Source organism: Panthera tigris, chromosome B3 (assembly GCF_018350195.1).
Source record: "Panthera tigris isolate Pti1 chromosome B3, P.tigris_Pti1_mat1.1, whole genome shotgun sequence".
Lineage (NCBI taxonomy): Eukaryota > Metazoa > Chordata > Mammalia > Carnivora > Felidae > Panthera > Panthera tigris.
Window position 1 is genome coordinate 72,411,493 of NC_056665.1, and position 14,211 is coordinate 72,425,703.

The 14,211-nt window shown below is 40.4% G+C and overlaps 1 pseudogene and 1 gene segment (V, D, J or C); both read left to right on the top strand.

Annotated features, from left to right (window-relative positions):
• The first annotated feature begins 7,958 nt into the window (after positions 1 to 7,958).
• LOC102965722 lies at positions 7,959 to 8,821 on the top strand. The segment is given in 2 exon segments: positions 7,959 to 8,097; positions 8,284 to 8,821. Coding segments are annotated over 2 exon segments (558 nt in total).
• A 4,335-nt stretch (positions 8,822 to 13,156) lies between these two features.
• On the top strand, positions 13,157 to 13,297 carry LOC122239751 (annotated as a pseudogene).
• The last annotated feature ends 914 nt before the right edge of the window (positions 13,298 to 14,211 follow it).

Sequence of the window (14,211 nt, forward strand, 5' to 3'; positions counted from 1 at the left end):
TCCCCCTTCTAATCCTGACAACCACTGATGTTTCTACCATCTTCCAGAATTGTGATGCATCCAGCTTTGGTTTTCTTTTTCAGGATTGCTTTGGCTATTTGAGGTCTTTACTGGTTCCACACAAATTCTAGCATCATTTGTTCTAGCTCTCTGAAAGACGCTGGTGTTATTGTGATAGGGATTCCATTGAATATGTAGATTGCTTTGGGTGGTATCGACATTTTAACAATATTTCTTCTTCCAGTCCATGCGCATGGATTTTTTTCCCACTTTTTTGTGTCTTCTTCAATTTCTTTCATAAGCTTTCTATTGTTTTCAGTGTATAGATTTTTCACAACTTTGGTTAAGTTTATTCCTTTTTTTTTTTTTTATGGTTTTTGGTGCAGTTGTAAACAGGATCAATTCCTTGATTTCTCTTCCTGCTGCTTCATTATTGGTGTATAGGAGAATGCAACTGATTTCTGTGCATTGATTTTATATCCTGTAACTTTGCTGAATTCATGGATCAGTTCTAGCAGTTTTTTAGTGAAATCTTTTGAGTTTTCCAGATAGAGTATCATGTCATCTGAGAAGAGTGAATGTTTGACTTCCTCCTGGCTGATTTGGATGCCCTTTCTTTCTCTGTTTTGTCTGATTGCTGAGGTTAGGATTTCCAATACTATGTTGAATAATAGTGGTTAGAGTGGACATCCCTGTCATGTTCCTGACCTTAGGGGGAAAGGTTCTCAGTTTGTCCCCAGTGAAGATGATATTAGTGGTGGGTCTTTTGTATATGGCTTTTATGATCTTGAGGTGCGATCCTTCTATCCCTACTTTCTTGAGGGTTTTTGATCAAGAAAGATGCTCTATTTTGTCAAATGCTTTCTCTGCATCTATTGAGAGGATCATGTGGTTCTTGTCCTTTCTTTTACTGATGTGATGAATCACGTTAATTGTTTGCAGATATTGAACCAGCCCTGCATCCCAGGTATAAACCCCACTTGATTGTCATGAATAATTCTTTTAATGTATTGTTGGATATGCATGGCTAGTATCTTGTTGAGAATTTTTGCATCCATGTTCATCAGAGAAATTGTTCTATAGTTCTCCTTTTTAGTGGGGTCTCTGGTTTTGGAATCAAGATAATGCTGGCTTCATAGAAAGAGTTTGGAAGTTCTTCTTCCACTTCCATTTTTTGGAGCAGCTTAAATAATAGGTGTTAACTCTTCTTTAAATGTTTGGTAGAATTCCCTTGGAAAGCCATCTGGCCCTGGACTCTTGTTTTTTTGTGGGGGGATATTTTTGATTACTAATTCAATGACTTTATTGGTTATGGGTCTATTCAAATTCTCTATTTCTTCCTGTTTCAGTTTTGGTAGTTTATACATTTCTAGGAATTCATACATTTCTTCCAGATTGACCATTTTCTTGGCATATAATTGCTCATAATATTCTCTTATTATTGTTTGTATTTCTGTGGCATTGGTTGTGATCTCTCCTCTTTCATTCTTGATTTTATTTATTTGGGACCTTCCTTTTGTCTTTTCAAATAAACTGGCTACAGATTTATCAATTTTGTTAATTCTTTCAAAGAACCAACTCCTGGATCTGTCCTACTGTTTTTTATAATTTCGATATCATTGATATCTGCTCTAATCTTTATTGTTTCCCATCTTATGCTGGTTTTGGGTTTTATTTGCTGTTCTTTTTCCAACTCTTTAAGATGTAAGGTTAGGTTGTGTTTCTGAGACCTTTCTTCCTTCTTTAGAAAGGCCTGGATTACTATATATGTCCCTCTTATAACTGCCTTTGCTGTATCCCAGAGGTTTGTGGCTGTGGTCTTATCATTTTCTTTTTTTATTTATTTAAAAAATTTTTTAATGTTTATTTATTTTTGAGGGAGAGAGAGAGAGCAAGCTTGAGCAGAGAGAGGGGCTGAGAGAAAGGGAGACACAGAATCTGAAGCAGGTTCCAGGCTCTGAGCTGTCAGAACAGAGCCTGATGGGGCTCAAAGTCACAAGCTGTGATCTCCAGCTGTGAGATCATGACCTGAGCCAAAGTCAGACACTTAGCCAACTGAGCCAACCAGGCTCCCCTGTGGTATTATCATTTTCATTAGGTTCCATGTACTTTTTAATTTCCTCTTTAACTTCTTGGTTAACCCATTCATTCTTTAGTAGGATGTTCTTTCACCTCCAAGTATTTGTTGTCTTTCCAAATTTTTTTCTTTTTGTTGATTATGAGTTTCATAGCACTGTGCTCTGAAAATATGCACGGTATGATCTTGATCTTTTTTGTACTTGTTGAGGGCTAATTTGTGTCCCAGGATGTGATCTATTCTGGAGAATGTTCCTTGTGCAATTGAGAAGAATGTGTATTCTGTTGCTTTAGGGTGAAATGTACTGAATATGTCTGTTAGGTCCATCTGGTCCAGTATGTCATTCAAAGCCATTGTTTCCTTGTTGATTTTCTGCTTAGATGATCTGTCCATTGCTCTAAGTGGGATGTTGAAGTCCCTACTATTATGGTATTATCAATGAGTTTCTTTATGTTTGTGATTAATTGATTTATATATTTGGGTGTTACACATTAGGGGCATATGTTTACAATTGTTAGAACTTCTTGGTGGATAGACCCCTTAATTGTGATATAATACCCTTCTTCATCTCTTGTTACAGTCCTTATTTTAATGTCTAGGGCGTCTGATGTAAACATGACTACTCTGGCTTCCTTTTGGTGACCATTACCATGATAGATGGTTCTCCATCCCCTTACTTCCAATCTGAAGGTATCTTTGGGTCTAAAATGGGTCTCTTGTAAACAGCATATAGATGGATCTTGTTTTCTTATCCATTATGTTATCCTATGTCTTCTGATTGGGGCATTTAGTCCATTGACATTTAGAGTGAGTACTAAACGCTATGAATTTATTGCCACTGTGTTGCCTGTAGAGTTGGAGTTTCTGGTGGTGTTCTCTATTCCTTTCTAGTCTTTGTTGTTTTTGGTATTTATTTATTTATTTTTCATGTTTTCTCCCCTCAGAGAGTCCTCCTCAAAATTTCTTGCAGGGCTGGTTTAGTGGTCACAAACTCCTTTAATTTTTGTTTGTCTGGGAAACTGTTTGTCTCTCCTATTTTGAATGACTGCCTTGCTGGATAAAGAATTCTTGGCTGTAGGGACACATTGGTGGCTCAGTTGGTTAAGTGCCTGACTTTGGCTTAGGTCATGATCTCACAGTTCATGAGTTTGAGCCCTGTGTAAGGCTCTGTGCTGACAGCTCAAACTTGGAGACTGCTTCAGATTCTGTGTCTCCCTCTCTCTCTGCCCCTTGCCCACTCACATTCTTTCTTTCTCTCTCAAAAATAAATAAACATTAAAATTAAAAAAGAAAAAAAAAAGAATCCTTGGCTGCATATTTTTCTGATTCAACACATTGACTATATCCTGCCACTCCTTTCTGGCCTGCCAAGTCTCTGTGGATAGGTCTGCTGTGACCCTGATCTGTCTTCCCTTGTATGTTAAGGATTTTTTTTTTCCCTTGCTGCTTTCATAATTCTTTCCTTGTCTTTGTATTTTGTGAATTTGACCATGATATGCCTTATTGGTGGTCAGTTTTGTTGAATCTACTGGGATTTCTCTGTGCTTCCTGGATTTTGATGCCTGTGTCTTTCCCCAGGTTAAGAAAGGTTTCTGCCATGATTTGCTCACAAAACCCTTCTACCCCTTTTTTTCTCCCTTCATCTTCTGGGTCCCCTATGATTTGGATGTTATTACTTTGTAATGAGTCACTGAGTTCTCTAATTCTTATATATCATGCTTTTTTGCCTCAGTTTCCCTCTTTTTTTTTTTTTGCTTCATTTATTCTCCATAATTTTGTCTTCTGTATTGCAGATTTGCTGCCCTGCCTTATCCTTCTTTGCCATGGTGTCATCCATTTGAAATTGCATCTCCGTTATAGCATTTTTAATTTTGTCTTGACTAGATTGTACTCCTTTTATCTCTGCAGAAAGGGATTCTATGCTTTTTTCAACCCCAGCTAGTATTCTTATTATCATGATTCTAAATTCTAGTTCAGACATCTTGGTGATATCTGTGTTTATTAAGTCACTGGTTGTCATTTCTTTCTGTTCTTTCTTTTGGAGTGAATTCCTTCATTTTGTCATTTTGGAGAAAGACAAAGAATTAATAAAATAAAAAATTAAAATTAAAAAATTAAAAACAACACAAAAAAAATCAAACAAAAGGAAACTAGATCCTAGGTATGTTTTGGTCTGGCTGTTGAAAGAAGCTTTATATAATGGAGAAAAAAGGAAAAGAAAAAATAAGAAAAATTAAAAAAATTTAAAGATGTATACAATACAATAAAATGAAATGAAGAAAGCAAAATAGAATAAAAAATTTACAAAAAAATAAAAAACATAGGAAAAAAGTTAAACAAATTTTTAAAATATATTTTATTGTCAAATTGGCTAACATATAGTGTGTAAAGTGCGCTCTTGTTTTTTGGGGTAGATTCTCGTGGTTCATTGCTTATATATAACACCCAGTGCTCATCCCAATAGGTGCCCTCCTCAGTGCCCATCACCCATTTTCCCCTCTCCCCCAAACCCCCATCAACCCTGTTTGTTCTCTGTATTTAAGAGTCTTTTATGGTTTGCCTCCCTCCCTCTCTGTTTGTAAATATTTTTTCCCCTTCCCTCCCCCCAAGGTCTTCTGTTAAATTTCTCAAGATCCACATATGAGTGAAAACATATGATATGTGTCTTTCTCTGACTGATTTATTTCATTCAGCATAATACCTTCCAGTTCCATCCACATTGCTGCAAATGGCATAATCTCATTCTTTCTCATTGCCAAGTAGTATTCCATTGTATATGTGTGTGTGTGTGTGTGTATGTATGTATGTGTGTGTGCGTGTGTATACAAAAAATTAAAAAATATAATAAAAGTTAAATTGCTTTAAAAAGCAGAAAATAAGAATAAACTCTTTCTCTTTCTGTATCCAAGAAAAAGCAAAATAACAAAAGCAAAAAACAAAACAAAAAAACCCAAATAGAAGGACCAATGAACAGAATGAAATCTGAATAACATCCAGTTTCCCTAGAAGTCTAACTATGAAACACTTTATAGTCCATACACTAAGCCTGTGGATAGATTTGTGGTGGTTCTCTAGGGCTTGAGCTTAGTTGGTGTGGTTGGATGGGGTTAACGTAATGGCTGGGTTCTCCACTAGGTGGTGGTGCTTAGCTTACTGGGGTGGATTGCTGTGGCTCGCATGCGCATATATGCACATGCGTGGGAGAGGTGGAAATGGTGTCACCCATCTTCCAGTCTATGGCACTGGAACTTTGCTCTCACCGACCATCAATCAAGTACCCTTCCTTTGTCTCTGGCTTCCATCCACTCCCTTCTTCTACACTGTTCATGTCCAAGCCAGCAGTCTGCCAGGTTGCACCTCTCTCCTGAATTATGTCTCATATGGGGCTGTGTTTACAATCCCCTCACTTCTGAGAGCCCTGCAGCTTGGACCTGCTCTGACCCTCTGGGGGAGGGTTTCCAGGAGCAATGGCTGGTTGCTGGCTTTGCCTAGGGAATGTTTGTGTGGTTGCACTGTTGCAGAGGTTCAGAGATTGTGGCTGGGTGCATGTTTGCCCCAGAAAAAAGTTCATGTGATCACACAGGAGTAGAGGTTCAGAGATTATGGGAAAGCACAACACACAGCCGGTGCCAGGTTTCACCACACCCTGGCACTTTGGTTCCAATATCAGCAAACATGGCTGTTCTCTGGTGTCCGATGGGACCTTTGCCTGTGGGGAGGTCCTATAGCCTCTACCAAATGTCCTCCAAGCAGGGGAACTTCTACTCCCTGTGTAGCCCATGGATCCCTCGGACCTTGCTGCCTGCTCCAGGGGATTCGCTTTTCCCACCAGAGTACCACCAGGTGTTGAGCTATGGACTTTCTGACACTGCTCTCCCCTGTTTATAGAGTCCTATTGGTATTGAAACCATCTCCTTTCTCCTTTCTTCCTTTCTTGTTCAGTCACTTTGGGTGTTTCCACTCTTTTTCTTTCTCTCCAGCTGCTTCCAGGGGGAGTGCTTTTCCTGTACTCTCCCCACTTTCTCTGTCCTCTCTCTGCAAAAACAGTTCCCTACCCTCTGTGGCTTCTGTCTCTCCAAGTTTACCTGTCTGTGCTGTGTACTTGCCAAGTTCTGTGGCTCAAGTTATGCAGATTGTTGTGTTAATCCTCAGATCAATTTTCTAGGTGTGCAATATGGTTTGGTGCTGATCTAGCTGCATTTCAGGGACAAGAAAAGCTGAGAAGTTCCATGCTGCTCTGCCATCTTGGCCCCTCTCTTCTATGGGTTTATTTAAAAAATTTTAAAGTTTATTTATTTATTTTGAGAGAGAGAGAGAGAGAGCAAGAGAGTGCATGGACAGGGGAGTGGCAGAGACAGAGGGAGAAAGAGAATCCCAAGCAGGCTCTGTGCTGTCAGCACAGAGCCCGAGATGGAGCTCAAACTCACAAACCATGAGATCATGACCTGAGCTGAAACCAAGAGCCCAGCAGTTAACCAACTGAGCCATCCAGATGCCCCTGTAGATTTATTTTGAACTAAGTTAAAGAAATCAAGTAAACAGCACAGGTTGAGATTTATCAAAATATTTTCTGATATCAATTTCCATGAAATTCCATTTTAAATGTGGGATTTGGTTCATTTTTAATCCCCATTCAATCTGAGCAGTTACCTTCTATTTTGACCATCTGCATTTCCTTCATCAGGAAGCATGGAATGAATGGGGCTGGGGGGCTCTGTGTCTGCTGAGTTGCTTGGTATAAAGTGGTCTTTGCTGACTGTTTCAGTCCTCTGGGGGCACTCTAGGCTTTGTAAGAAACAAAGACTTTGTGATGGTCCAAGAGTTGAACAGTTGAAGAGAGAACAGAAGTCATGTGACCCAGTCAAATTATAAATAGCAAAGGTTGGGGGGGAAGGGGGACATTGTTTGCCTCAAATTCATCTCAGGTTTCCAGTTCTGCCATTCCACATAAACTTCAAAAAGGTGGAACCCATATCTCCATAAATACCCTGTGAGGATGACTCTCTGAGCACAAGTACCAGGATAAGGATATTTCTGGGCATTGTGACTGTGGAAGCTCAGTGGAAAACATCCTATTACCTGTTTCCCATGGTTATCAATAAAATCGCACAAACCCACTGACCTAGAAATTATTTCAATACCCCAGACAGCCTACCTTTTCATTTATCTCTGCTCAGAGTGGAAAGAATGAGAATGAAGAGAAGAGAAAAAAATAAGGAAGAAAAATGGAAGAAAAGGGAGGCTACAATATTTACTTTGACCAGTAGCATGTAGACCAGCGAAAATCAGCTGTGTGGGTGAGCAGGATGTCCACCGGTTGCACAAGACAGGCGGAGAGGTGTATATTAAATCAGAGTGGACATTATACAAACATCTTATTATTCACCAACTAAATTCTGCTTGGAATCATTTTCTGTGCAGATGGTGACTGTCCATCGTGGTTTCTAGAACTCTCTTGATTTCAAGAAATTATATTTACTTCCACAATACATGCTATCATATAATTTCCCTTTATTAGTATTTTTATATAATTGAATTCTCACATTGTCTATTAAACCATGCAATTTGGGGGATGGGATTACTCTTCCCTGTGATTTTTCAAGGTTCTGTGTAACCCATTGAGACACTGACTTATACAGAAATATTATCCACTTTCCTCTAATCCACAAATTTCTTACAAAAAGTATTTTCAGAGAAAAAAAAAAAACTCCTATAACTTCACATATTGGAAATATCGTCCCTACCTCCCTGCTCTGTTGGCAAGCACAGTTTTGGACAGATTGCTCTGCAGTCTCCCGGGCCGCTGTGGGTGGAGTCTCAGTCCCAGGACTGACAGGGTTCAGGTGTGATTGGTGCTCAGTGATTCTGGAGGGACGTGGTGATTGTTGACAACACAACTTCTCTGGACCCAAGACTCTACACTCTTCAAAGCAGGGGTGAAGGCACGTCAGCGACTAGACAAGGAGTCATGAAGAGACAGCGGGGAGCCCTGCTGGGGCTTCTGTGGGTGCAGGTTTGCTGTGAGTGGGGGCGTCCCAGATGGGGGCGGGGGAGGTTCACAGCCCGCAGTGGAGGGGGAGCTGCACAGAGCTCCTGCAGGGTCTACACCCTCAGCGGGTGTTCCCGGGAATACTCTATGGGTTTGAAAACTGCCTCAGTGGCTCTGCAGTGACTTCTTTTGTGTTTGGTTTTGTCTTTCCAAGCAGGGGTGAGAGGGATGGACGTGGAGCAGACACCTGCAGCCCTGAGCCTCCAGGAGGGAGCCAGCTCTACCCTGAGGTGCAATTTTTCCAGCTCGGTGAACAACGTGCAGTGGTTCCGACAGAACCCCGGGGGCGGCAGCCTCACCTGGCTGTTTTACATCGCTTCAGGGATGAAGCAGGATGGGAGGTTGAACTGCACGGTGAACACTAAGGACCGGCACAGCAGCCTGCACATCAGGGCCTCCCAGCAGGAAGACTCAGCCACCTACCTGTGTGCTGTGGAGGCACAGTGCTCCCTGCTGCTCTGCAGCCTGTCCCCAAACTGCAGCTGGGCTCGTGGCCCCAGCTCTTCATGGGGCAGGCACTTATTTGCCCACACAGGAGTTTTTGCACATTTTCATACTTATGTTACAGTACTTTTTCCCCTCCTAAAAGTATACCCATCAGGGCTGTCACTTCACTTTTGCTTTTCTTGCCCTTTTTCTTCCCAGAAAGCCCTTTCCAGGTAAAAAGCTCTACCACGGAACCATTGGAGTAGTTGACGGAGATGCCAATATCCAATGCCCTGTTAAAACATATCTCCTGGCAGCTAGCATATAAATTATATGTAAATTACTCAGAGAGAACAGGCTTGAAAACATATATGATCATCAACGAACAGAAAGAGATGACTAAGTTTTTCAGTTACCTGCACATGGTTTTTTTTCAAAGAAAATAAAACAGAACGTGTGTAATGTTTTTTAAAGTTTGTATTCGGCTTTTACACTCCTAGAAATACAAATATAATAAAACAATTTTTATTGAAGTTCAACCACTCTACTTAACTTATTACAATTATTTTCTATTTCGGTAAGATAATGCCCTGTAATAATTACTTTTATTTTATGCATGAATAAAGTGAGGATTTGAAAGCAAAAGTGACTTGGTTGATGTCATATTATTCCTAAATTAGAGCATCTGAGGTGACATGAGAGCTTATCTGCTAGCTACCTGATGTAGAAGAGTCTTCAGAATCACAAAAGGATTTCTAATGATCAATTTTTACAATGTGTTTATATATGTCGTTGACAAAAGTACCCAATTGCCATTTCTAAATAGCACCTTGGGTGGAAGAGCTCATGGAAATTTTCCTTCTGTTCCATTGAAATCCATTGCTTTTCCTTGTGTTTTGAGTGAATGTATTACTCATGATTTTGTAGCATCATTCACCATTAGGGAAATGAAGTATAAATCTTCCCGAACTACTCTAAAAGAAACTCTTCTCTGTTGTAGGCAGAGACAAAGACTTCTGACTCCAAACTCAAAGTTCAAACCTGCATGTGGAATAATTAAAACACAAACTGAATTCCAGCTTGCACTGTTTTTTATGTTGATGAAAGGGCGTTGCTAGGAAGGACCGGGACCTTGACAATTATGGTGGAGATAAATGGGCAGACTCCCAGAAACTGGGTGCAGAGCCAGCTTCTACAGCATGTCACCTGTGCAATTCCACAGCACTTTGACTCTCAGAAGGAGCCCTGGCCTTGTTTTAATGCTCTGCCATCACTGTCTTGAAATTAAAATAATTTTATCTTTGTACTGGTGTTTTGTAAGTGCAGCCCCGTTAAGCCCCGTTAGAGGGTGGAACATATGCACGAGGAGAGGAGGTCCACGGGCAGCAGGACACAGCGTGCGAACACATGCAGGCTCAGGTTCTCGGTCACAGCAGGCTGTGTGTGAGCTGGGCAGTGGGCGGGACCACCTGGTGCACCTGTGCCTGCTTTGGACTACCTGCGGCTTTGACATGTTGTAAAAGGGTATAGTAAATTTTGTTGGTAAATTACTACAAAATGGAAGTGTATACATGGCCATTTCATAAAACAGTTTGGCAGTTTCTTACACAACTAAACATACTCTTACCATATGACCCAGCAATGGCCTTCCTGAGTATCTACCCAAAGAGTTTGAAAACTTATGTCCACACGCTAGCCTGTATACAGGTGTTTTATAGAGGTTTTATCCATAATGGCCAAAATTTGGAAGTAGCATCACGTCTTTGAATAGGCAAATGGGTAAATGGTGGTATATCCAACCAATGGAATATGTTCAGTGCTAAAAATTATAAAAATATAATTTAGAACTATCAAGCCATGAAGAGATAGGGGAAACTTATATGCATTTTAGTAAGTGAAAGAAGCCAATCTGAAAAGGCTACATATGTTATGATTCCAACTACATGACATTCTGGAAAAGGCAAAACTGTGGAGACAGTAAAAAGATTGTGGTTTCCCAGCTAATATCATCCTCAATGGGGAAAAACTGAGAGCTTTTTCCCTGAGATCAGGAACACGACAGGGATGCCCACTCTCACCGCTGTTGTTTAACATAGTGTTGGAAGTTCTAACATCAGCAATCAGACAACAAAAGGAAATCAAAGGCATCAAAATTGGCAAAGATGAAGTCAAGCTTTCGCTTTTTGCAGATGACATGATACTATACATGGAAAATCCGATAGACTCCACCAAAAGTCTGCTAGAACTGATACATGAATTCAGCAAATTTGCAGGATACAAAATCAATGTACAGAAATCAGTTGCATTCTTATACACTAACAATGAAGCAACAGAAAGACAAATAAAGAAACTGATCCCATTCACAATTACACCAAGAAGCATAAAATACCTAGGAATAAATCTAACCAAAGATGTAAAAGATCTGTATGCTGAAAACTATAGAAAGCTTATGAAGGAAATTGAAGAAGATATAAAGAAATGGAAAGATATTCCCTGCTCATGGATTGGAAGAATAAATATTGTCAAAATGTCAATACTACCCAAAGTTATCTACACATTCAGTGCAATCCCAATCAAAATTGCACCAGCATTCATCTCAAAACTAGAACAAGCAATCCTAAAATTCATATGGAACCACAAAAGGCCCCGAATAGCCAAAGTAATTTGAAGAAGAAGACCAAAGCAGGAGGCATCACAATCCCAGACTTTAGCCTCTACTACAAAGCTGTCATCATCAAGACAGCATGGTATTGGCACAAAAACAGACACATAGACCAATGGAATAGAATAGAAACCCCAGAACTAGACCCACAAACGTATGGCCAACTCATCTTTGACAAAGCGGGAAAGAACATCCAATGGAAAAAAGACAGTCTCTTTAACAAATGGTGCTGGGAGAACTGGACAGCAACATGCAGAAGGTTGAAACTAGACCACTTTCTCACACTATTCACAAAAATAAACTCAAAATGGATAAAGGACCTGAATGTGAGACAGGAAACCATCAAAACCCTAGAGGAGAAAGCGGGAAAAGACCTCTCTGACCTCAGCCGTAGCAATTTCTTACTTGACACATCCCCAAAGGCAAGGGAATTAAAAGCAAAAATGAACTACTGGGACCTTATGAAGATAAAAAGCTTCTGCACAGCAAAGGAAACAACCAACAAAACTAAAAGGCAACCAACGGAATGGGAAAAGATATTTGCAAATGACATATCGGACAAAGGGCTAGTATCCAAAATCTATAAAGAGCTCACCAAACTCCACACCCGATAAACAAATAACCCAGTGAAGAAATGGGCAGAAAACATGACTAGACACTTCTCTAAAGAAGACATCTGGATGGCCAACAGGCACATGAAAAGATGCTCAACGTCGCTCCTTATCAGGGAAATACAAATCAAAACCACACTCAGATATCACCTCATGCCAGTCAGAGTGGCCAAAATGAACAAATCAGGAGACTATAGATGCTGGAGAGGATGTGGAGAAACGGGAACCCTCTTGCACTGTTGGTGGGAATGCAAATTGGTGCAGCCACTCTGGAAAACAGTGTGGAGGTTCCTCAGAAAATTAAAAATAGACCTACCCTATGACCCAGCAATAGCACTGCTAGGCATTTACCCAAGGGATACAGGAGTACTGAGGCATAGGGGCACTTGTACCCCAATGTTTATAGCAGCACTCTCAACAATAGCCAAATTATGGAAAGAGCCTAAATGTCCATCAACTGATGAATGGATAAAGAAATTGTGGTTTATATACACAATGGAGTACTGCAGGGCAATGAGAAAGAACGAAATATGGCCCTTTGTAGCAACATGGATGGAACTGGAGAGTGTGATGCTAAGTGAAATAAGCCATACAGAGAAAGACAGATACCATATGTTTTCACTCTTATGTGGATCCTGAGAAACTTAACAGAAACCCATGGGGGAGGGGAAGGAAAAAAAAAAGAGGTTAGAGTGGGAGAGAGCCAAAGCATAAGAGACTGTTAAAAACTGAGAACAAACTGAGGGTTGATGGGGGGTGGGAGGGAGGGGAGGGTGGGTGATGGGTATTGAGGAGGGCACCTTTTGGGATGAGCACTGGGTGTTGTATGGAAACCAATTTGACAATAAATTTCATATATTGAAAAAAAAAAGATTGTGGTTTCCAAGGGTTAAGAGAAGCAGGAGGGGTGAGCAGAGCACAAAGAATATTTAGTGTAGTGAACCTACTCACTATGATACTACAGTGGTGGATACATGCCATTGTACATTTGTTCAAAACCATAAAATGTGTAACACCAAGAGTGAACCCCTGGTAAACTGAAGACTTTGGGTGATACAATGTGTCAACATAGGTTCATCCATTGTGAAAGGTACACCACTGCCACGGGGAAGTTGATAATGGGAGAGGCCGTGCGTGTGTGGGGGCAGAAGGGTAATAGAAACCTCAGTACATGCTTCCTAAGTTTTCAGTGAACCCTAAAATAGCTGAAAAAAATGAAAACCTTTAAAAAATTAAATTCAGAGACATGAAATGAAGAGTTAAAGCATTTTAGAAAAATGGTTCTACTAGAAACATTACCTAATGAGCCTCCTTTTGGAATAAAGATCTCAATCGCTTCTCAGCCTTTTGGCTAAGATCAAGTGTGAATGAAGATCTCAAATTTTCCTTTTGAATCAATCTTAAAAATTATATAAGCAGCCCTGGCTGGAAATTTTGAACCTCCAAACTAAACCTTCAAGGAGAAAGCCAGAATCCAGAAAGTAGTTAGGCTGTTTTAAAAAGTGCTTCTTGGGGCGCCTGGGTGGCTCAGTCGGTTGAGCGTCTGACTGCGGCTCAGGTCATGATCTCACAGTTCGTGAGTTCGAGCCCTCCATCAGGCTCTGTGCTGACCGCTTGCTCAGAGCCTGGAGCCTGCTTCAGATTCTGTGTCTCCTACTCTCTCTGCCCCTCCCCCGTTCATGCTTTGTCTCACTGTTTCTCAAAAATAAATGTAAAAAAAAAAAAATTTAAAAAAAAGTGCTTCTTGCTTTCCATGTTAGTAAGCTCATCCACCTCCTCCAGCCTCTCTCAGTTGCAGAGATTTTCTTTTCTTCATGTGATATATATGTATGATATGTAATAGATTTATATAAGAAATAGGTCTCCAGAAGAACATCTTGCTTACCCATGGAGCCACCTGGATCTCACTGCTTATGATGGTCTTTACACTCAGTGAATAAAGTCCCATTTGATTCCATTTTTGTATGGATTTAGTTCCCCTTGATTCATTATTGATCTCATGGAAGAAATGAAAACCCAGATAGGATCTCATCCTGGGGACTGTGTCTCTGCTTCTGAAGAGGTCCCAGTGTTGGTTAGGAGAAACCTCAGACCTATGAGATCACATATGGTTGTGGAAATAATCTTGGGGTTCCACAATGCATGCAATTTAACCCCACACTCACACAAGTCCACACTGCTCTCAGCCAGTCCTCAATAAATATTTGCTGTGTTATATAGTATGAAACAAATTTAAAGCTGGAAGAGCCCCTTCGAAATGGTTTTTTAGTCCACTTCATTTTACGAAACAGAGGCTGTATCCAAGGGTACAGTATGGAACAATTAGGTGGTCAAAGAGCTGGGAGAGAAAGAAACCAGTTTGCTCATTTCCTTCCCCTGCCTCCTT